The 22882-nt window shown below is 37.9% G+C and overlaps 14 protein-coding genes across 14 annotated transcripts; 9 read left to right on the top strand and 5 right to left on the bottom strand.

Annotated features, from left to right (window-relative positions):
* The first annotated feature begins 250 nt into the window (after positions 1-250).
* Positions 251-1126, top strand: BDF20DRAFT_581265 (uncharacterized protein). Its single transcript, XM_053075800.1, has one exon. It carries the CDS (start codon positions 418-420, stop codon positions 964-966), a length of 549 nt encoding a protein of 182 aa, XP_052935964.1. The 5' UTR covers positions 251-417; the 3' UTR covers positions 967-1126.
* Positions 786-2252, top strand: BDF20DRAFT_580861 (Jacalin-like lectin domain-containing protein). The gene is made up of 3 exons (XM_053075799.1): positions 786-1081; positions 1148-1247; positions 1326-2252. Exons 2-3 carry the CDS (start codon positions 1153-1155, stop codon positions 2137-2139), a joined length of 909 nt encoding a protein of 302 aa, XP_052935963.1. The 5' UTR covers positions 786-1081; positions 1148-1152; the 3' UTR covers positions 2140-2252.
* Positions 2253-2256: 4 nt separating this feature from the next.
* On the top strand, positions 2257-3378 carry BDF20DRAFT_876251 (uncharacterized protein). The gene is made up of 3 exons (XM_053081360.1): positions 2257-2323; positions 2401-3237; positions 3319-3378. The coding sequence occupies exons 1-2, from the start codon at positions 2297-2299 to the stop codon at positions 3013-3015; spliced, it is 642 nt and encodes a 213-aa protein (XP_052935962.1). The 5' UTR covers positions 2257-2296; the 3' UTR covers positions 3016-3237; positions 3319-3378.
* Positions 3379-3789: 411 nt separating this feature from the next.
* On the bottom strand, positions 3790-4237 carry BDF20DRAFT_876248 (uncharacterized protein; the record flags this gene model as incomplete). Its single annotated transcript, XM_053081359.1, has 2 exons — positions 3790-4007; positions 4045-4237. The coding sequence occupies 2 exons, from the start codon at positions 4235-4237 to the stop codon at positions 3808-3810; spliced, it is 393 nt and encodes a 130-aa protein (XP_052935961.1). The 3' UTR covers positions 3790-3807.
* BDF20DRAFT_876243 (uncharacterized protein) lies at positions 4168-6406 on the bottom strand. Its single transcript, XM_053081358.1, has 4 exons — positions 5700-6406; positions 5191-5633; positions 4578-5123; positions 4168-4524 (listed from the first exon to the last, which is right to left on the bottom strand). Exons 1-4 carry the CDS (start codon positions 6030-6032, stop codon positions 4305-4307), a joined length of 1542 nt encoding a protein of 513 aa, XP_052935960.1. The 5' UTR covers positions 6033-6406; the 3' UTR covers positions 4168-4304.
* A 1304-nt stretch (positions 6407-7710) lies between these two features.
* BDF20DRAFT_942828 (uncharacterized protein) lies at positions 7711-9650 on the top strand (the record flags this gene model as incomplete). The annotated part of the gene is made up of 4 exons (XM_053084813.1): positions 7711-7882; positions 7962-8377; positions 8478-8730; positions 8768-9650. 4 exons carry the CDS (start codon positions 7711-7713, stop codon positions 9613-9615), a joined length of 1689 nt encoding a protein of 562 aa, XP_052935959.1. The 3' UTR covers positions 9616-9650.
* A 30-nt stretch (positions 9651-9680) lies between these two features.
* Positions 9681-10778, bottom strand: BDF20DRAFT_876239 (uncharacterized protein). Its single transcript, XM_053081357.1, has one exon. It carries the CDS (start codon positions 10708-10710, stop codon positions 10144-10146), a length of 567 nt encoding a protein of 188 aa, XP_052935958.1. The 5' UTR covers positions 10711-10778; the 3' UTR covers positions 9681-10143.
* Positions 10779-11065: 287 nt separating this feature from the next.
* On the top strand, positions 11066-12761 carry BDF20DRAFT_988578 (uncharacterized protein). The gene is made up of 8 exons (XM_053085278.1): positions 11066-11445; positions 11510-11567; positions 11628-11861; positions 11950-12014; positions 12114-12148; positions 12255-12287; positions 12397-12516; positions 12601-12761. Exons 1-8 carry the CDS (start codon positions 11288-11290, stop codon positions 12690-12692), a joined length of 795 nt encoding a protein of 264 aa, XP_052935957.1. The 5' UTR covers positions 11066-11287; the 3' UTR covers positions 12693-12761.
* A 9-nt stretch (positions 12762-12770) lies between these two features.
* BDF20DRAFT_876235 (pre-mRNA splicing factor syf-1) lies at positions 12771-15684 on the bottom strand. Its single transcript, XM_053081356.1, has 8 exons — positions 15583-15684; positions 15210-15488; positions 14955-15149; positions 14553-14852; positions 14169-14477; positions 13493-14095; positions 13014-13403; positions 12771-12942 (listed from the first exon to the last, which is right to left on the bottom strand). Exons 1-8 carry the CDS (start codon positions 15610-15612, stop codon positions 12823-12825), a joined length of 2226 nt encoding a protein of 741 aa, XP_052935956.1. The 5' UTR covers positions 15613-15684; the 3' UTR covers positions 12771-12822.
* Positions 15685-16121: 437 nt separating this feature from the next.
* On the top strand, positions 16122-16505 carry BDF20DRAFT_876225 (uncharacterized protein). The gene is made up of 3 exons (XM_053081355.1): positions 16122-16266; positions 16293-16294; positions 16344-16505. The coding sequence occupies exons 1-3, from the start codon at positions 16188-16190 to the stop codon at positions 16443-16445; spliced, it is 183 nt and encodes a 60-aa protein (XP_052935955.1). The 5' UTR covers positions 16122-16187; the 3' UTR covers positions 16446-16505.
* A 210-nt stretch (positions 16506-16715) lies between these two features.
* On the top strand, positions 16716-17672 carry BDF20DRAFT_821737 (uncharacterized protein; the record flags this gene model as incomplete). Its single annotated transcript, XM_053077631.1, has 2 exons — positions 16716-17153; positions 17214-17672. Coding segments are annotated over 2 exons (897 nt in total), but the record flags the coding sequence as incomplete, so codon positions are not given.
* Positions 17673-17752: 80 nt separating this feature from the next.
* On the top strand, positions 17753-18340 carry BDF20DRAFT_798204 (uncharacterized protein; the record flags this gene model as incomplete). The annotated part of the gene is made up of 1 exon (XM_053076312.1): positions 17753-18340. A coding segment is annotated over one exon (588 nt), but the record flags the coding sequence as incomplete, so codon positions are not given.
* An 863-nt stretch (positions 18341-19203) lies between these two features.
* On the bottom strand, positions 19204-19683 carry BDF20DRAFT_876216 (uncharacterized protein). Its single transcript, XM_053081354.1, has one exon. The coding sequence runs from the start codon at positions 19585-19587 to the stop codon at positions 19396-19398; it is 192 nt and encodes a 63-aa protein (XP_052935952.1). The 5' UTR covers positions 19588-19683; the 3' UTR covers positions 19204-19395.
* A 409-nt stretch (positions 19684-20092) lies between these two features.
* Positions 20093-21133, top strand: BDF20DRAFT_942795 (uncharacterized protein; the record flags this gene model as incomplete). Its single annotated transcript, XM_053084812.1, has 1 exon — positions 20093-21133. A coding segment is annotated over one exon (639 nt), but the record flags the coding sequence as incomplete, so codon positions are not given.
* Positions 21134-22882: the final 1749 nt, after the last annotated feature.

Genomic DNA, 22882 nt, shown 5'->3' with positions numbered 1-22882 from the left:
CTATTTTATAGTCACACCATTTTTGGTGTATACACATTGTTAGTTTTAACTGCTAATTTGTTGTAATAGCGTTTTCTTTTAGTTTATGGCCGTGCTGGTTTTCGCAACGGCATATTTGATCAACCACTATACGTTGTATGCAATGACTTTCCTCAAACTGAATGGCCCTGTGTCAATTCCCATTTCAAGGCATTAGTTCATCTTGTTCCTGGACCGAACACCATTACTTTTGCCCTGCCAGCTGAAAATCAAACTTTACATTTCCATGTCAACTATTTACCCTTACTGCAAAATCCGCCTTTATCGCTTGTCATTTTTCTTGCTTCAGACTCACCAGCCAAATTTGACGTGCCACCTGAAAAGAAGGGACAAAATAATTTGTCAGTGGCTGTTGAGAAACTTCGTGTTGCAGGATATATGTGGCAAGCCTTTTGTGCCGAACAAATGCACCGTAACGGTATGGGTAGACGCACTTTCCGATTAGATGAAGCCTGGCTACCGGATACTATTTCTTGTAAAGATAAGGGTACTATGAGAAATACAGCTAAAGTACATATTATTCGCTCACAATATTCAATGGCCGAAATACGTGATAAGCGTCGAGCTCAACAGAGTAAGGATCACGATGCCAGTGTGCAAAGCTTATTTGGGCTTTTTCTCGATGATCTACGCAATCATCCACCTTTTAATAAGCCAAGTATAGTGGCCGGTCTTATTTTGGATGCGCATTGGGATTGCAAGTCAGAAGTAACACTAGGACATGCAGCATTAGGTGGTGCAAGTGGGCATACAGCGTTAGGAATATTTGGTTCGCATTTATTGCATGCATGGCCATCTTCCATAGAAGACATTGTTCCTAGTCTGTTAGATAATACAAAGACAGACACGCGCTATGTTGCTAATGATGCTAACGAAAGTGGTACCTGGTGGAAGGCAGCAAATATTGGTATGGGAGCTATGGTATGATTTAAACATAATTTTCAATGATGCACCAAGATAGAATGGGTGTTCTTACCGTACCTACAATTTCAACAGTTGCACGAGGTCGGTCACGCTTTCACTCTGAACCATTCTCCAAGCGGTAAGATATATGGATCGTTATTCTAGCGAGTATTTGCAAACAGGGAATTGATAAATGCATATTCAGGAATTATGAGCCGTGGATACAATAACTGGAATCGTACATTTTTAGCCAAAGAACCAGGACGTGGTCCTATAACGCCACAAGAGGAAGAGGGTTCTCAATGGTAAATGTCTTTTTAAATATGTTTAGCGTCACACATTGGTTAATGGTCATAGCTATTTTTATCAATATTGCAAAATAGGCATAGAGTTGATATCCTGAGACTTAGATTCCATCCTGCTTTTAGAATTCCAGAAGATGGTCCCATTGGCGTAAAAGATCTCTCAAAGCCAAGTTTCACTGCATTGGAAAACAACCACTTACAGATTTCGTCTCCTGCCGGTCTTACCCTCATTGAGATATTGGTCAACGGAAGATACCGCACTCATTACGAATTTGTACAAGAGCAACCTAAATCAATCACGTTGAGTTTGAGTGATATATGCCAAAAATGCAGTTGTGACCTTAATAGAGAACAAGTGTCACTTGCTGCTGTCTGTGCCAATCAGGAACACAAACAGCTTGACCATCTTTCAAACTTTTTAAGCTCACATCGGGTCACTAACCTACAAGGACTGAACGGAATTATTCTGAAGAGTGACATTTATGGAGCTTCCAGTGAGGAAGGTAAAGATAAATCATTCGCTATCTTCTTTGACAATAATCAACAACGCAAGCAATTGAGACGAATAAAAGTCAATCATGGTGCATTCTTGGATGGTTTCACTCTTATATACAAAGATGGCAGCCAAAGCCAAGTGGGTAAGACAGATGGAGGATGCAGCGAATTTGATATCAGTCCGGGCGAACAGATTCAAGGTTTCTATGTCAGTAATGGCGCATGGATTGATGGTATACAATTCAAATTGAGTAGTGGTAGAGTTAGCCCGTGGTTTGGTGGAAAAGGTGGTGGGATCAGTCATGTTGAACCACCGGAAGGTTACGAGATTGTTGGTGTGTTTGCTTCAGCGGCAAGATGGATGGAACAATTTGGTATTTTTTACCGTCGTTGTTAAAATGCAGAATGTGGAGAAAATCAAAGAAATTCTCCAAAAAAGAAAATAATTGAATCCCAGCATTGAATAAAAAAGAAAATCAATTTCGTTCGATTTCCCTTTTCTGCTTTTTACTTTACTTCTCTATTTTTTTTTTCTCGTAATACTAATAGCGACAATGAAGCTTATTTTTGGTTATGAAATGGGTAAATCTCTTGATGGGTAATCCAGTTACGAATATGAGCCTTCGCTAATGAGTCCATTTTTTTTGTTGTATTATCAGATGCAGCAGCTGGGCATATTGGTCACGTTATTTGTCCACCGCTTCTGTCCAAAAAAATCACACTGTCAAGTACTGGTAATACCAATCGTTGGATCTTCTATGGTACTCGCAGACAGATATTGGATTGGATCAAAGACCATGCAAATATTATACTGGAAAATGTATTGTTTACTGGCGATCATAAGAACATCAACAGCGAAACACAATCCTACCTTCATACAGAACTGATAATTGACCTACAACATGTGTATGATCAAGAGCAAAGCTACACAGATTATTTCAAGTCGTTCTTTGTCGATATTCATGACGTGGAAAGAGTAAAGGTCGAAATTAGGCCTCGCATTGATTCAAAGGATAGTGTAATTCCTTCTCTAAATAGAGTGATTGTCGCCAATGGGACAAGTTTAGGTGATATCGTCGATGAGTTGGAAACGGAATGGTTTAAGCCTTCTGCATCTTACGCACAGCAAACGATACATTTGTTCACAGATGCACCCACCCCAAGCCATGTAGTAAGTGCAAAACCACCCACTTCTATTCAAGTAACAAATCCCGAAGCCACCACAACAAGCTCTGCTCCCGCCCCTACCGAAGCCGGTTTACCCGTCCATTAAATAAACAGACTCATTCATTTATTGTATTGTAACTTACTTTTTACTTTCTCATACCAATATGCTCTAAACGAACAATTATCTATTTGCAATAAAAATTCTCGGTTTATCTTAAATGATGTGCTATTCATCTAAGCATGTGGTTTATGCTCAGCTTTTAAAGGTGAAACATGAACTTTTCATGCCAGAGCTGCTATTTAATCGAAGCATGAATTTTCTCCATATCTAGAATAATAAGTTTCTATTACGTTTAAAGAGATATTTTATTACAATTAAATTTTACCCAATGAGCACACAGATAAATACTTATCAAAATTGCCCGGGGAGGTTCAAGGAAAGTGTAAGGGAATTAAAAAACCTTTAACGGGACAAAGGAAAAAGGGAAGGTGATCAGAGGCAGACTAGGAATAACGGAGCGATCAAGATATAATTATCGGGGGCGCATACATCCAATCCAAGAGTAGCTGTCCTAGTAAGTTTCTATTACTGTTTTTCCGCTTGACTTTCGCACGAAATGGCTTTTAAATTGAGACTATTTTACAATTAAAATTTAGACTAATTTAAAAATTATTTTGGATGAAAAGTATAGTTTTTGGGGTCATACCTTTTCTGTCAAAATGCTCAATGCCAAATGTGCGAACTACTATTACTCAAACAAGGTAAATATACTGTGCCAAAGCACAGAATACCTACCCTGTTTGAGTATGTAGTAACGTCAAGCAGCAGTTAATAAAACCCCAGAAATGTACAGTGACAAATTTCACAAGATGAACTCACCTAAACGCGTAAAAATCTTTAAGCCGTCGGTATAGAACCTGCAGCACCATTTTCGTTATGGCGATGGCGATAGAAAATGTCGGGGCGGCCATTGTGTTCCCATACGGAATTTGCAATAGTAAGCATATTTTTGGCCGCATTGACGTCTCTTTGCCATATTATACCACAGGTTTTGCAGGCATTGGTACCATAAACGCTGGAGCCGTCCGAAATTCGTACTTATTTCATTTCGACACCATTACAATTGTTACAAACCTACGAAAATGACATTACTTCTAGAGAAGGGCACTTGATTTGGCAATTTGGGACCCACCTTTGAGGTTTTAAACTCGTTGATGTCCACCACCGCAGCAAGAAAGCAGCGCTGTCTTTTCAGGAGAGTACGATACAACTTTCCTGTCACACCTGCTGGGTGGCCTTTAAATGAAACACAATCCTTGTTATTCATCCCGTCACCAAAAATGACTAATGGGATTTTCTTGCGGTCTTCAAAGAAGGGAGCAGCGGTCCATTTCTTAACAGTCTTTGCTTTGTATCTGCAAAGGACAGGTTAATGTATTTATATAGTTACCAGTTTCTGTTGAATCAGTAGTAATGAATGCGTACCTTTTTTGCGCAGATGCTTCTACATTAATCGTTAACTTCTTCTCTTGTCCTTCTTTCCTTTCTGCAGCCCTCTGTGCTTTTCTTGCATGTACCTTACTCTTCGTTGTCTTGCTTCCTCTCGGCAATTTTCTTTTACGCCGTTTATTCTTGTTGGTTTTTTTTTTCTTTTTCTGGGGTTGTACTTTTTGCCTCCATCCAGAAGCATGTTAGCGAGCTCTTCGTCAGCTCTTTGACGGCCTTGATAGTCGTTAAATATGAATTTGGCAGAGTTGAAACCATAAAATTCATGTAAGCTTTGGATATGTCTCAATACATAAGAAAGGTACAGCTTATATTGTATTTCGGAGTGAACAGTCTTGCACGTCGGTAGATTGGTCTCAATTTTTTTAATACCAGTTGCAACCTTCTTTTCATCTACGACCCTTGCACGTCTGTTATATCCAGCAATTTGAGCGCGCTCCTCTTTGCTACATGCGTGAATTTGATGCATATCTGTGTTGTAACCAACTACAGCTGTGAATATCTCATTACGCCCTGGATCTACAACTATCGGCATGAAATACTTGTTGATTTCAGCAGGAGTAAAATCCTCAAGAGTGAGTGTAGCTGTTGCACTTTTTTCTTGACGGGAACGGACAAACAAAAAGGTTACAGCAAAGCCATCTGTGTGTATTACACAATTGAACATGTCCTTAGAGTTGGCTGGAGCTCTGACAAGGTCTTGTAGGCTATTCGAGCAACAGATGCTTGTTAATGTTATTAGGTTCTAAAAGCAAAGTATAGTTTTTTCCTTACGTTTCATATCCGAATTTTGCAAAATTAAAAACATTAAAGAAGATCTCGAGATTATTAGCATAGGATCCGTTGCCAATGGACTGTCTGGACAAACAGCATAGGGCCTTTTCATTGATGCTGACATGCTTCCATTTGAATGACACAACGGGAGTTAATGAGAATAATTTGGGTTTTTTGTCATTCGGACCAGCGGTAAGGGCTTTCGTTTCGATCAACTGCAGCATGAACGCCAAAGGTGGTAGAAAAGTTGATGGTGCTGCTGTGATATTTTCGATTGTTGGAGTTGATGGCATCTTTTTCATCAATGATTGGCATGTTGCATCGACTTCGGGTTGTTTTGTTATATCAACATCCTCCAACCATTTACAGGTATCCATATCATTCAAAATTTTAGCAAGGCAATATGAGTCAATGAGTCCGTAAATCACATTGTTCTTTGTTTCCTATTATTTGACAATGAATTGGGCAATTAAAATCTTCTCTATGAAGATATAAGTCAAGCATTTTACCTGGAAAGTAGGCTTCAATGCCCAATACAAGTAATATCTGATACGTTTAGTGAAGTTTTCCACCATGTGGTTCATGTAAGTGGTTGCTATACTCTCGCATGCAGCCGCCATAGCATCACTATAACCTTTGATTTTTTGATCCTTGAAGGGGGATATAATGGATGGATCGTCAGTAGCAACGTCATCGAACGTCAGAGCCACAGTGTGGTTAATGTAGGCTTTGTTGGTAATTTTTTGGCCCAAGACTAGCTTACAGATGCAGTACCAAAAGTTTGGTTCATAAATGTATTCCTGAACAGTTAAATTACTGTTCTTAATAATGTAGTAATTCATGAAAAGCTGCGCTCTGGTTGTGACGTCCCGTATAAATCTGCACAGCTCAATCACTTTTTGCTGGAATCCTTCATGCTCTTTCCGTAAGATACTGCGCTCAGCATCAAAAACACCGTCCACGTAGGTTACAAGGGGCAGTTTCCGAGCGTAAAGCTTATACTTATCTGAATAGTTTGTTCGAAGGAGCTCCGCTTTAGTAGTAATATGTTGTTGGCAAGCAAAGGAAGCTTTAGTTGAGTGACCACTTAGACCACAGTGCTTGCATATGACAGTATTCGATGGCGATGCTTTTTTTGCTTCTAGCCTTCTCTTTTTGCCTTTATCTTTAGCTTGCTTTGTTTCGTAGTCGTCCTTTCCGGACTTTCGTTTCTTGGCTAGAAAAGCGTATGAATAGAATATCAGTGAAAATGAACAGGAAATACTACCTCTTCAGCCATCTGTTACCATTATATTCTGGACACAAGTATGAGCCCTTATAGGCATGTCCTTCCTGTCCGCAATCGAAACATGTTTCTAAAAAATTGGTGGTTCAACGATTCTGTTAGAGTACATAAACGAATAGTAAACAGAATACAGCAATAATGAACTGACTTTCTTTATTTTCTTGCTGCTTTTTCTTCAACTTTGCTTCAAGGTAAACTTTTGCTTCTCTTGACGGCATGATAATAAAGCTACTCAAAAGATACAAATACTCAGTTACAAACAAAATATGTACAGTGCAGTCGTTGTGAGTAAGTCGTGATGAGATCTTATTTTAATCTACCTGATGATCCACTGTTAACACTTCTTTGATAATTTTTTAAAAAATATCCAACTAGACTCTGATAAAAAAAGGGAAAAGGTACCAACTTTTTATCTTTTTATAAACTGAAACTTTTTGTTAGAATGTTATATTTGGACAACAAAGAAAGTTTTGACAACGAAAACAATCTAGACAGATTTCTTTAGACGCGCTAAATTTTGACACCAAATCGAGACACGTTTATTAATCAAGACACGTTTATTTATCACTTCATCAGTTACTGACAAGAAACAGGCGCTTAACTTAATTTATACAATCACCTATTGTTATTGCTTTCTTTAAGGGAAAAATGACACTAAAGTGACACGATTTTAGATCAAGAGAGATGCTGAGCAGTCAATGAAAATACAGGATTGTGAGTCATTTACATAGAATACATCTGGACAACCAGTTCAAATGGCAGCTAAGTAGGTAATTCTTCTGGGCCGATCAAACAACGAAACTTACTGCAACAAATGCGTGCAAAAAGAGGCGGGCCTCAGATGTTTACTACAAGTGTCCAAATGTAAAAAGTAACTAGTCCGAAAATAATGCCTTAAATTTTCTGAAATTAGTCAATCAAAATATCCAATTTTGTATACAAGAAGGTCTAAATTAAAACCGAAAATACTGTAGTAAGCTATCCATGTGAGTTAGCTAAACATGCAACTCACGAGAGGTTGCTAACCTCTCAACTAGATGTTGAATTCCGCTTTTGCTATTTTGGCACACCAACGAAGAAAGACAGTTTTTCTCAACAAGGCCTCCTTTGAAAAAGTTTGCTTATTTGTAGCTTAAAAATGCACGTGAAAAGTAAAAGTGCAATAGTCTGCTCTCTTATTTCTCCTCCTCCCTTCCCTTTATCGAAAAAATAAAAATAAATCAATACTCGTCTCTATGCAAGCACAGGTCAAGCAACTCTCAATAAGCAACGAATCATTTAAAGCAAACAAATATATAATCGAAAATCTTCGCAATGCTCTTTACAGAGAAGTACCAAGTTTAATTCGAGAATTTCAGTTAAACAAGCAGGAGCAAACTGCATTGAACGAGTTTGTAGAAGATAAGTGTAAATAGTGCAGTTTTTTGCATACGTATGCTGTTATTCCAACGCCTATTGTTAACGGTTTGGCTTATCTTGTCAATAGGCACACTCTTTCGATCTTTGAGAAGAAACAGCTTTTCATTGCCCACAACTCTATCATTGTTGCTAGACACTATACGTTGGAGACTTTGTCAACATGTTGATGCGATAACATTACCTTCAATAGCCGATCTTCTAAACTCACCGTTCGTCTACTTTCACAAATTTGATAAACTTAATCGGCCTATACTGCTTATACATCTGGAGCATTTACCTCCTATAGAAGGTTTGGAAAAGAATGACATTTCCATTAAATCGTTAGAAACAATTGCTATATTTGTTCTGGAGACGGCCCGTTTGTTAATATGGGATCTCACAAAGTCAAGGCTTAACGAATCTGTTCAAATGATAGCAAATCCTGTAATACTAGACATGGTCGTGCTAGTTGATTTCAAGAATGCATCCTCAGTACCTGTAACTGTAAGTAAAGGCCAGTTTTGCATGTTGAGAGATCAATAGGTTTTACAAACAATATAAAACATTGGCATGTACTCATCACCTTTTATATAATCGTGTATAGAATGGTAGCTTGATAAAAACACTCATCGCCGCTTTGAAAAGGTTTCCTGATTTGATTGACAGGATTTATTTTGTGAACTTCAGGTGGGTGTATCAAGGGATGTGGCAAATCTTCAAACCATTGTTATCTGAGGAAGCCAAATCAAAAATTCATTTTCCCAAATTGAGCGACCTACAGAATTTTATTGATAAAGATAATATAATCAAGGGTACTGCAGACCAGAATGTCAAGTATATTATGGTTTATTGTAATAGTATGCATCTCATACGTACTATTATATTGAATACTAGAACTGGGTGGAAAGGATGACTTTCAATGGAACCTACATGTGGATAAGTATTACACCAAATACCGTGCACCGCTTTTCAATGTAGATTCTTCACCGATATTAAGCAGAAGAAATTCTACGTCTACTATTTATTATGATACTCTCCAAATACTTCAAACCCCAAACGTCAATAATACCATGCAATACCAATTGTCAAGATCAACTTCATCCGTTTCTCTCTATGCTACACCCGTATCTTCCTTAAGCCCTGTTTCAAGTCACACTGACCTCGCAACGTTAGCCACTTTTTACTTCTCTGTACCAACAGTTATTAACAAGTCAACCATACTACGAACCGTCATTAAACGTTTATTCAAACTGATAGCTATCTCATCCGCTATGACAGAAGTAAAGGAACCTAATGAAACTGGCCTTTCACCATCGTCGTCAGTCAAACTTATACTCCGAGAATATACCAACAAACTGAACGGGCTTTTGCCTGCAGGCAGCTCACGTATCCCGCCCAAGTCTTCCACACCGCCGGTTTTTTCGTCAAACAAAAAGAACGCAGTTATATCTTGGTTCTTGACCTTCTTGCGCAAATATAGTACCCACATTATGAATGTATTAGTAAAAGCTCGAGCAAGGTTGTCACGGCATCGACGAACAGTGTTTCTGATTATTGCTGGCATTCTGTTCCAGCATGGAATACAAGAAATTTGTCAGCGCATTATGTTGCTGTTCAGTCACTCAGCAACAGAGAAGCACAATTATGAGACAAGATATGGTTGGATTACAAAAAATGCTCTTTGTATTTTCTTAGAAAAGATGGAAAAGAAATACCATACTCTTCTTTGCATGTCATGGTAATTTAGTCACTGATATCATTACAGTCATATATCGACAACTATAAAAGTCAACTGACTCTAATATGAATAAGCTTGTCTACAAGAAGGATGGGCCAAATTTAATAATAGTATACGCCGTTCGACTTAAGCGAAATGATCTTTGAAATGGGAAAAATGACGCTTATTTGCAGTGCTTTTTACAATACAAATAAATGACCTCTAATCCAATAGAGAGGCATATGGGGGATGATTGCTATGTCTAAATTTACAGCCACACACCTTCTACTTAGAAAGGCATGCGGATTTTTTTTATGAAACTCAGTCTCTATGAATAATATGATGAAAATAGTATCATGCATGTCATTTAGAACCATATGTATGTGGCCAAAGGATGTGGAGGAGATCTCGGAAATCAAAAGATATATGGAATATGCTATATGCTATCGGTCATTTATTGCTATGTATACAATGTATATATTTGTTTATGTTGAATATGTTATGATCAATGTATGAATGTATCTTAAGAAGAATGAAAGATAGGTTGTAAAATTTAGACATCATCTAAGAAAAAAAAGTGTTCATTTTGACTTTGTTTATGATCTGTCATTTCTGCTCTGATGATTAAAAAATCTCTCTCAGGGAGAGAACCCAAGAGCAACGCTGGGTATAATGTAATTGGCTGTTCAAAATGAGAATCAATGAGTTTGATGTATAAGCAGTTATGACCATACTGGATTGAGGAATGTACAGAGCTGTCTTCTTCGTCCGAGTCAATATCCTTTATTGTAACTGGCTTTGGAATGGTAGGCATGGTTGGTGCTTTTCTGTGGTTATTAACAAAGTTTATTTCAGTTGTTGGTATATTGGTGATGGCAGTGCCTGTCTGTGCGTTAGTACTACTAGTAACTGTTGTTGGAGATGTGGCCGTTGCGTTGCAACTTGCAATAGTAGTATCTTGTTGTTGTAGAGACTCAGATACCTCTGTTTCTTTGTCTTTCATGTGTTTTATAAATTCCTCATGATGCCGATAGACGTATTCCAGTTTCTTTTGATTTTTTCTATCAAAAGGTATCCATGCATTTGTAAAATGATTATTTTCAAAGAACCAAGTCACCATGGAAGCCAAACTTTATGAGTTATTCTTCAACAAATTATAGAGAATTTGAAGCAATAGCGAAAAGAAGTAATAAACCATAAAGGTAGAATTCACAAAATTTAAAATTGCTTCATGATAAACATACGCGCACATGTGATTTATGGCAGAAAAAGAGAGAAGAAAAAAAAATTGACAAAAAGACAACCTAAAATCGTCATGATACCTGTCAGGCTCGTGTTTGCGAGTGCCCAGTGTGAAATGATGTGTCTGTTTGCTTAGAGCCTTGTTCTGATTGAAACCGGGCAATTTCCGATTTTGGACATTTCAGGCACCGTGTTGCTTTTTCCACGACGAAGTACAGATAAGTACGAAAATGGTTCAATATGGTTCATAATGTATAAAAGATATATACTATTCGTCTTCTGCTTATGGAAGACATGTTACAAACAAAGTCTGCTGAAACGGTCCGCTCGCCGGAAACAGAAAATGGATTTTTGGTTAACCCCTTTCTTGTCTCTCTAAATAATTTCTCTAACAATTAAAGTCGAGCTTCTCTCATATTTCCTCTTTTATTCATCCTTCATTCTATTGCCTCCAGATGCCGAAAATACGCTCAACAACGAATATGACTCCATGTCACTCTACCAGTAACTACTCACCAACATACACTTATAAGGAGCAAACCTTCAGTCCGTTTCTGAAAGCAAAACAACCTATATTACCTCCTCTAACATTACCATCGCCAGAAACAATCCAGTAAGGACAACAATGTTAATTTATACATGAACTTGTAAACTGATATATAGAAACATTCATATAGTTATTCCGATACGCTGTCTCCAATAACCGCTGCTTGTGAAAAGAACACAAATATAACAGTAAGCTTGGAAATGCTCAGTGGATCTCAGTTGATCATTTACTGAAAACCATTCAAATAGTGTCATGATATACGTTTACCAACTATCAAAGAACTGGATTACAATAACTTTCAAAATACACCTCTGACATGTCAGGCACAGCTTAGGGAAGCACATACTGAATCCCCTCAGCAGCAGTATCGACACAGAACTGGCATCCTATACAAACCGTATCCATTGCCAACAGACATAACCGAACAACGAACCCCTAAAAAGAATGTAAAGCAGTTCCTCCGAGAAGAACCAAAAAACCAGGTAAAGCAAGTGCACGCTATTCGTCAAAGAAGAGTCACCTAGGCAAAAGAATTTGTCGTAACACATATCGTTTTCATTGGTTGATTAGAACAATGAAAATAACAAAAAGAAAAGAGCAGCGAAACCTAGAAATCGCTGTCATTCTTGTAACAGGTAATACATACAATACATTAAGCAAATACACAAAAAGATCACTTTTATCCCTTACCTTTTGCATTGTGCATTAATGCAACAATTCTTGTTCTATTATAGCACCGAGACACCAGAGTGGCGTAGAGGACCCCTAGGTATACTTTTTTTTCCCAAAAATTGAGCTCCTTAGGACTTTTCCATCTTCAGTTGTCATCTTGGCTTATTCTCATTACTTTTACTGTTTGATTTCATTTACACTAGGACCCAGAACTTTGTGTAATGCATGTGGTTTGAGTAAGTGACAGATAATCCAATGCAAAAGGAGAAAAATTGCAGCCAGGAGAAAAGAAAGCTATTATAAATGTGATACTAACACTTTTCATTGTTCTTTGAAACTACCTAGTTTGGATAAAGCTTTCTAAAAAAGATGATGAAAAAGTTTCTCCTCTGTTTACTACTGCTCCGCCACTGCCAACTACTGAGAGCATTAGTTCTAAGGAAGATTCTGTTACTTTTCCCAATGGTAAACGCTTTATAATAATTCACGCGATGGCTCCAAAATCAGACAATTCAATAATGACTATTAACATGTCTTTATTATCTCCAGAACAACGTAATCCATCCATTGTAAATGACAACACCCTCTCAAAAAAGAAGCTGAACACAGAAAAATTTACACTTTCCTACTTGCTAAGCTAACAAATACTCGCACAATTAGGACTCCAAAATGAGCAAATCCTTGTACTTTTAAAAGAATAAAAATAAACAAAAAAAAAACCTTGAAATAGGAACGCATTCATAGTGGGTTTTTTTTTTTATTACAGTGATATTAAACGCTGGGAAATGCTGCTTGAACACTCCGTTTAATACGTAGCATTTCTTTGAATGTATCCTCATTACCGTGCTGTACTTCGAAATCATGCCAAGTTTTCCAAAATCCAGCTTCCGTCTATTCAAGGTTGAGGAAAACGTTAAAGCATGCTCCAATAAAGTTAGAATGTCTAATTTCTGTAAACTTACCCTAGGATTGAATAATTGTGAGGCAAACCCGTAAATAGCTCGTGCACGGTCAATTTCGCCCAACTTTCTTTCCAGTTCTGCATAACGCAGTGCCATAATTCGCACATGCTTATCTGGAAGAGCCTCAATAGCCCTTTCATATATTTCCCTTGCTGCCATTATGCCAAATGACTCTGTCGCCTTGGCAATGTAATACTCAAACATTGTCATACGATCTTCGTCTGCTACAGCTCTCGTTGCTCTATCGTAGATACGCATAGCGTGTCTCGCCAAACCGTGTTCTTCTTCGAGTTTACCATACATGAGATAGATGGGTTTGGCATACTTCGGTGGACAACCATCTAATGCTTGTTCAAATAGATCTCTGGCGCGTTCTAATTTTGTACCTCCCTAGATATGTACCAAAGTTGTAGATTTATGTTAGTTAGAGGTCAACAATTTGTTTGTAGACATCTTCGAATGTGGGAAAAAAAACATACATAGCGTTTCAAGAATTTGTCAAGGTAAATATTCCATATTTCAAATGCGATGGGCCATCCAAACAATTCAATACCACGCTCGTAAACCTTGAATGACTCTTCAAAATATTGATTCTCTTCCAAAAATGTGGCATAGTTGACAATCGTTTGAGGATTCACTATGCGAAGATCCATGACTTTGTCATATACTGCCTTCGTACTTTCAACTGTGCCTACACTCTCTTCCAAATCAATATAAAAGCTCCATAATCGCAGGCTTTTGAATAATCGTAATTGCACTGGAATAGATTCATCATGGAAATTCACTTGCTTGGGGTTGACATCGAGTGTCTTTGGTATCTCTGTTGCTCTTGCCATAATCTCTAGGGCCCTGTCGAAATCATCATGTCGTGTTTCCATTTCTGCATATTCACACCACACCTCCGCGAGGTCATTGACAGATTTGTAGTTGACTTTAACTGCTTTATCAAATATTTTACGTGCTGATTCCAGATCTCCACCGTCTTCATAGAATTTTGCAAAGTTAGCCCATAATTCGTGGAATTTACCATGTGCCTTTTTTGGATTAATGGTCTGTACTGCTTGTGTATATGTTTCGACAACCTAACCAAGGCACATAGTTTTATTAAACGAATGCCAGATTTTTTCATTTTGAAGCTATTGATGTGTCTCATACCTTTTCTTTATTATCTCTCCATAAAGTTACTCTTTGTTGCCATTCCATAACATTATTGGGATTTTGCCTTAGCAAAACATCGTTTACCAAAAATGGTCTACGATCCATCAATTGTTCGAATCTCATGAGACGCATATCAAGGTCAAGATCTTCTTCTTCATCCTTTTCTCCTTGGTCTTCTCTCTCTTTCGCCATTTCCATTTTAGTGGTAATCATCTCTTCTTCGAATTCAGCGTAAGCATCGAATATAACTGTGAAATCCCTTACTGTCATCACAGTGGTGATACCTTCCTCAAATACATCTCTGGCCTACAAAGTTAAAGTTGTTTATGGCTTGAATCAATAGCTATCTAATGATGAATGCCGGTAAATTATGGAAATTACCTTTTCCAATTGACCCATCCTAATCCAATACATTGCTAAACGTGAATAGAGAATACCGACTTGATCTGAGAAACGCTTTATACCACTTCTGATAATTGCTTCTACGTTTATGCTATGAATGTCATCACAGTGGTCTACTGCCAATTCACATAATTGCTGCCATAATTGATAGTGTGATTTTCCGCGTTGAGATTTGAAAGTTGTATCGTTCACAATAGATACAAGTTTCACAGCTGCTTCGTTGTAGTGCTCTAAATGAATAAGGCTTTCTATATAATTTTCAATAAAACCAGGCTCGAACTATGGTCACAAAGAAAACAGAGAGTATAAATGTTTCATTAGAATCTTGACATTAACTCTTCAATTTTAAGCAGAAAATTAAATAAGAAAGCCAAGATATACCTTCAGATAACGACGGTATATACGAATAGCTGTTTCACCACCTGCTGCTTTTGCAAATTGTAAGTAAACCTCCCAAATACGTTGGTGTTGAGTTACAGGTAAGGCACGCAAGGCGTTATCGAAACTATGTCTAGTCTTCGTGATATAAGGTGTCTTTGTTAGGAGTGAAAGGTAATCGAGCCAAATACGAGGCATCTACAAAAGAGACATTTGAATCAATGGATCAGTCTAAGCTGAAAAGAAACTTGAGCATACCTTATTCAGTAGAATAAGTGCATGTTCATAAAGTGCAATGAGATTGTTGTATTGTTGTTTGTGTCTGACAGGGTTGAGTCCTTTAAGTTTCTCGCGTCTGATGTCCAAGTATTGTTTCCATAATTTATAAGAGCCGGGAAGCTCCTTTAAAGCACGCTCATAAACAAAGCAAAGTTCGTTGAAATTGCCGAGCTTTTTATGTTCAATGTATTGAATCCAAGGTCGTAAAGAGTACGGGTTACGTAAAAGCTCTTCTTCGTATGGTATATCGTGTTCGTTCTATTGGTATTAAAAATAATCAGGTAATATAAAGACCTGGTTAGAAAAACTAAAACTAAGAAATAAACAATCAAAGACATTATAATTACTTTACGATCAAAAATTCATCGTGGTGGAGAACCATAATGGTATAGACCGATCTGAAAGAAAACAAAAATTTATAACTTGGCTTTATGCCTTTTTTTATTTCAAAAAGCCTACTCGTGGCGGAGACGAGCCAAAATACAGTGTTTTAACTACTATTTCAGACTTTTCACAAATTTTATTGGACACTATTAAATCTTAATTTAGACAACTTTCAATTATTTTACGATGAAGCGGTATATTATTCTTGGACGATTTCGCTGATAATCAATTATCCAGTATCATCCAAGCAGCATTAAGGATGGCGTACAAGCTAGTCCTAAAAATGAGTGCTCATAGTAAAGAGGTCGCTAAGAAAACTCTTATTGGCGTGACTTTGCAATAGGACGAGCTACAAAAAGCTTGACAACTTTTTCGTCATTTGACGATGTGTTATAAGACCCAACCAGATGTTCGTCAGTGCCTTTTTCGGAACTTTGCCCAATGATAAAGACGTGTCTTTCTTTTCTCGCGTTTTGTTGTCAAAGTTAGATTATAATGAAGGGGTTCTTTTAAACGAGAATAAGATCCCTTCTTTTCCGTATTTCGCTTTTTTTGTAACTTACAGCTCTATTCATGTACAAAAGTTTCATTATACAGAAGATTAGATCTATTAAAGAAAAGCATAAGAACCAGGTTAAAAGGAACCCATTTGGTAAAATGCTTGATAATTGTAGGAGAACCGTCAGATCAAGATATAAGGATTCTGATATTTGTTGTAATTTTTTAGAGCATACCAAGTGTCGAGACTGCTATGAACCAGGTCATTTTGACAAGCGTTACTACAAATGCAAGTATTACAAAGCCGTAAATGCTGATGATGGTAAGCAATAAACCTAAATCTATCTTACACACAGCACTTAATTGCTTGTGAGTAACCTCCTTAAAGTTGGTAGCAGTGGCAAAAAGAGAAAACAGAGTGACCAAGTGAAAGAGAAGAAGAAAGCAGTTAAACGGAAAAAGACCACCGCACAAGCTGTAAAGTGCCTCAGCTGTGGACAAGATGGCCATACCACTGCTCGTTCGCCGCAATGCCTCAAACACACGCCTTCGAAAGATGAACTTATTTCATCTGTTCTTGGTGATGATGCTACTGTATTCACAAGAAAGCTTCCCATCGACAGTGCGGTGTTACCAACCTTCCGCGAGAAATTCAGAGAAAGAGTCATTTCGTGCTGCAATGACATTAGGGCTATTGTGTTTCGTTCGCAACTATTTGTTAACGCTTATCTCATCCATAATAAGAAAGACACACCAAAAGAAATTTTCACCCAACAGTTCTGGTATTCGGTTGGACAACTTGTAACAGGTAAAACAGTAACCAACAAGAAAGCAATAAATGATTCCATGAAAAACTTCTATAAGCAGTTCAAAGAGAAGCATCCAGCTGTCGAAGTAAGTTATAGCTTCACCAAAGGCTATAGCCAATGCTTGACAGAAGCTTGTAAAGAGTTCAGTACCACATATACAAACAGCATTGTTGAGCTTTTTGAGCAGCGAATGCTTAAATATCTATACTATACCTTGCAGAATTTGTTCCCGGTAAGGATTAACTTTACATTAAACCAAACAGCAGCAAAGTCAATATTCTTTTCTCTTTAGAGCATGGTAAAGCGCGATGTTGACGAAATCGCAACAAAATACTGCTATCAAGCGATTTGCAAAGGCGAACCCAAATGGCCTGGTAAAGTCAAGTTAAGCAGTGATGACAAATTAAGAATAGATAATTTGTGCAAGAACTTTGCAGACCTTGTGGAGGAAAAGGTTACGCTTTTATCATTGGCGGCCGATCCGGTCAAATTTGTCAAGCCCTTGTGGTTTATCCAGGACTACTACGAAGAAGAGCATTCTAATCATTTTGCCTACGATGTTCGTAGGTTACCATTACCTCATCGCTTCTTCCCTTTTCCAACACCCTCAGTATCATGGCGCTTCATTACCATCAGCATAAACGCCCTTACTCCTTTTTTATTTCCTGGAAGACTTGTAAAGGGCTATTGGAATCAACTTGAACAATTTTGTAAAGTGTTCAACTTCAAAAAGTTAGGCTTCAGAAGGTAAAGTAAATAGCACTCTGCTAAAAGACTCTGTTCTCAAGATTATTCTTTCACTTATATCATAGTATTGCTGAGTTAAAGACAAACACAAGTATGCTCTTCAGGAATCTCATTCGATCTGATGGCTTCACTGTAGACTTCCTATTTAGTCGTAAGAAGAAACCAAGAGAAGACGCCATCATTGATCATCATGACTTGACGTTGGAAGACTTCTCCTATGAAGAAATCACGACAAACTACAGACCCACATTTGTTGATCCTGGCCGAAAGACCGTATTTACAGCAGCAATCGGGTTAGAAACAAACAGACATGAGATACGGCGCTGCTCGACAAAAGAATATTATCACATGACGGGTAGTACTCGTGTCAATGCAGAATTAGAAAGGAAAAAGGCCGGTTGTATGATAAAAGCGATAGAAAGCAATATACCAAGTAGTAAAACAGGCTCGCCTGAACAGTATAAGAGATATATTATTTACATACTACAACATTTAGAGATCCTGTTCTCATTCTATGGGCCAGGTATGGGTGAAACAAGGTTCCGTCTGCATCAAGGCAGACAGCGTGCTGCAGACATGATGGTGAACATGCTTGTCGATGGAGGGATCAAATACGACAAAGAATTACGGAAGAAAAGAAAGGAAGAACAGATGAAATGGCCAAAGAAGAAGGGCAAAATTAAGCATAAAAAAAGAAGAAAGAAGACGAAACAGAAAGTGAAAGTAAAACAGGAAGAAGAGAATGAGAAGGAGATCCGGGAAGAAGAAGAGACAAAGAGCGATAACCACGTTCGGTAAGTCTGTAGCGATTAACTGTCCACTGAATTTGTGTATACTCAATCTACTTCCTTCAACAGACGATGGGCCCCTGAGAAATTCAGGCTGAGTGATCGCAAAAAAGTTCCTCTGGTTGTATTTGGTGACGGCATGTTCAATAAATCCGCCGCTCATCTAAAAGGCCTTAGAACTGGTGTCGTTGGTGTTTTGTGGCGTGCATTGAAGCGAAGAGAGGCTGCTGGTGATCTCCTTGCCGTGACAATTGATGAATACTTGACATCACGCATATGCAATTGTTGTCGCTCAGACACATTGAAAGCATTAGACACCGTGCGTGGCTGTAGTATCCTTGTTTGCAAAACCTGTAAGATACTATGGAACCGCGATGTCAATGCAGCAAAAAACATGATGGCCATCAGCATTTCGGTATGGAAAGACAAGGAACGTCCTACGGAGTTCAGCCGGAAGACAACTTCTTAGTCTTTTGATTTTTATTATCGCCAGAACGAAACTGGCTTGATATTTACAGGTAAACGTCTCCATTTTAGTGTAGTTCGATCTTCAAACTCTAACTCAATCGTCTCAAAATTTTGGTCATTCCATCCAGTTATTTTTAAGCTGCGTCTAAACCCGCAGTTAAAAAACTGTATCACGACAGACGAGGTAAGATTGATGTTTAGAATTCCGCAGCAAATTTACGAGCCGCCACTACAATTTTCTGGATAGGGTCTACCTGTAAAAATCGAGCCAGTTTCGTTCTGGCGATTGGAGGATGCTGTTAAGCGGTTGATGCGGGTGACTTCCTTGGTTTTCTACAAAACTCAGTAGGTATTCCCGTGAATTCCATATTGACACGCTAATTGCCCACATGCTTTTAGCAGCGTTCACGTCCCGGTTTTAAAGAATCGAACAGGCTTTGTAGGCAAGGATACTTTAGCCTGGAGCTGTCTTCAATGCTTCAACAGTGTTGGAGCGGCAATTGTTGCATGTTCGAGAGTAAGATATTCAACAATGGTTATTACTAGTAGATCGCCGGTAGACACTCTTCGCTTCAATACACGCCAAAGAACACCAACGATACCAGCTCTAAGGCCCTTCAAATGAACGGAAGATTTGTTGAACATGCCGTCACCGAATACCATCAGAGGAACTTTTTTGCTATCACGCAACTTGAATTTCTCAGGGGCCCATCGTCTTCTAAAAGAAAGATAGTAGAGTGAGTATACTGTTTTTTGAATATGAGTTTGCGTTGAGATAAAAAGAATATCTACGTCAAGGTAAAAATAGTTTTACGTTGCTTAGTAATAAAAAAAATGTAAAATGACCTAAAATATCGTAAAGGTTTCGACTCCTTTTAGTTTAAATATTAGAACAAACATGCAAAGCATTAGTGAATTTATCACTAATAGTGAAATTATTTCAGATAACGATATGGACATTTCATCTGACGATTATATGGAAGATGACGAGCAGGAAGAAATGGAAATCGCGAAGTTCAGTTTGAGCGAAGAATGGATGGAGAAAATAAGACGAATTGGGAATGATTCTCTATCATATGTACGTGAATATATGGAAGTAGATTTAATAGAGGAAGAGAATGAAGATTTTTTTGGAGATGCTTTTCTCTTCGCAGAGTCAATGTCATTGAGAAAAAGACATACGGCTTTAAATGTTAAAACAAGAGGTTCTTACAGAAAATATACTCCTAAACAAGTTGTGAAACTCTTCGATTTAATAATCGAAGAAGGATTCGCAGTAAAAATTGCAGCTTTAGCCACTGGGGTTAATGTACGCACTGCCCAGAATTACGTTAAAACTTATAACAATGATCCTGAGAGACGACTCCCAGGATCTTATTCTAAACCTCGTGGAAGACCTCGTAATAAGTTGACTGATATCGAAAAGAATACCACTGAGTTAAAGTTAAAACTTTGTAAGAAATTTGAGGGTTTGAAAATCTCTATTTCTGCCAGCCACAAACATTTAGTACATAAGCATAACATTACGTTAAAGAAACTTGTAAAAATACCAGCAGCAAGAAATTCAGACAGAGTAATAGCATTACGAAAAGCGATTGTTGAACAATATAAGAGTGATGCAGATATGGATTTTTCTAAGAATTGCGTTTTTATCGATGAAGCAGGTTTCAATTTGCATACGCAAAGAAACCACGGCCGTTCATTAAAAGGCACACCTGCAAATGGCACTGTACCAACTGGAAAAGGTGTAACCATTTATAATTTTAGGTGCAATTTCTCAAGCAGGTATCATAAATATTTGAGTTAAAGAACCAGAATCAGCTTCTTCTAAAAAAGAAGGGCAGATGGTAAGGAAGCAAAAATAAATGGCGAAGTTGGGACAAGATCTGAACACTTTATGGCCTATCTAAACAACGTAATGGATACACTAGATAAAAATAATATAAAGGGGCAGTATATTGTTATGGATAATGCACCTATTCACAAGCCAAAAGTAATCAAAGCATTAATCGAAGAACGAGGAAATAAGTGCATACATTTGCCACCATATTCTTCTTTCTTGAATCCAATCGAGGAATTTTGGTCAAAAATAAAAGCTGGTGTTTGAAGAACACCATTTTGACGGCAGAGGATCGTTTCACAGATCGTATATGTGAATCAGCTGGTAAAGTAACAAAAAAAGATTGTGAAGGATGGAATAAGCATTCAATGTCATTTTTCCAAAAGTGTTTGAATGAGAAAGAATCTTTAAAATAGTCAGTAGGAGTGCAGCTTTCAACAGAGCACTCTGAATGTTCAATGAGCTTTTATTTATTCGCTATACGTACCGTACGTACCGTACCCAAAAAATGAAAAAACGTACCGTACCGTACCGTACCGTACCCAAAAAATGAAAAAACGTACCGTACCGTACGTAGCGTACCCAAAAAATGAAAAAACGTACCGTACCGTACGTAGCGTACCCAAAAAACGAAAAAGTGTATCGTATCGTACTGTACCGTACCCAAAAAACGAAAAAGTGTATCGTATCGTACTGTACCGTACCCAAAAAATGAAAAAAACGTACCGTACCGTACCGTACCCAAAAAATGAAAAAACGTACCGTACCGTACCGTACCGTACCCAAAAAATGAAAAAACGTACCGTACCGTTACGTAGCGTACCCAAAAAACGAAAAAGTGTATCGTATCGTACCGTACCGTACCCCAAAAAATGAAAAAAACGTACCGTACCGTACCGTACCCAAAAAATGAAAAAACGTACCGTACCGTACCGTACCGTACCCAAAAATGAAAAAAAACGTACCGTACCGTACCGTACCCAAAAAACGAAAAAACGTACCGTACCGTTACGTAGCGTACCCAAAAAACGAAAAAGTGTATCGTATCGTACCGTACCGTACCCAAAAAACGAAAAAACGTACCGTACCGTTACGTAGCGTACCCAAAAAACGAAAAAGTGTATCGTATCGTACCGTACCGTACCCAAAAAATGAAAAAACGTACCGTACCGTACCGTACCGTACCCAAAAATGAAAAAAACGTACCGTACCGTACCGTACCCAAAAATGAAAAAAACGTACCGTACCGTACCGTACCCAAAAATGAAAAAAAACGTACCGTACCGTACCGTACCCAAAAAACGAAAAAACGTACCGTACCGTTACGTAGCGTACCCAAAAAACGAAAAAGTGTATCGTATCGTACCGTACCGTACCCAAAAAACGAAAAAACGTACCGTACCGTTACGTAGCGTACCCAAAAAACGAAAAAGTGTATCGTATCGTACCGTACCGTACCCAAAAAACGAAAAAACGTACCGTACCGTTACGTAGCGTACCCAAAAAACGAAAAAGTGTATCGTATCGTACCGTACCGTACCCAAAAAATGAAAAAACGTACCGTACCGTACCGTACCGTACCCAAAAATGAAAAAAAACGTACCGTACCGTACCGTACCCAAAAAATGAAAAAACGTACCGTATCGTACCGTACCGTACCCAAAAAACGAAAAAGTGTACCGTACCGTACGTAGCGTACCCAAAAAATGTAAAAAGCGTACCGTATCGTCTCTCGTGCTACACTTTACAAGGTTAAAATCCCACAGTAAGAAGTACATATAAAAAAAATATAGGCTTTGTGGTTTTTGTTATTTTCTGCTATGTATGGTTTTATGACGTAATATTTTGCTCTATTCCGTTTTTTGGAGATTCGATGAAAGAACTCTAAAAAAAAGATCTTTTTTTTTTAGTAGGTACGTAATGGACCAACAAGACATTTCGAGTTTAGACGAAAGCGATCAAGATTTCAGTAACTTTGTTATTCCAAATGAAATATACACCTAGAAATTATCTGATCTATAACCTTATCCTCACTGACCAACGAATCATTAATATTATTACTAAAAGTCTCCTCAATGCACAAAAAACCCATATATTTATACAACAAGAGAGTTAACA

The sequence above is a fragment of the Mycotypha africana genome (assembly GCF_025528875.1).
Source record: "Mycotypha africana strain NRRL 2978 chromosome Unknown BDF20scaffold_6, whole genome shotgun sequence".
Taxonomy (NCBI): Eukaryota; Fungi; Mucoromycota; class Mucoromycetes; order Mucorales; family Mycotyphaceae; genus Mycotypha; species Mycotypha africana.
This window is presented reverse-complemented; position numbering and strand designations above follow the sequence as displayed.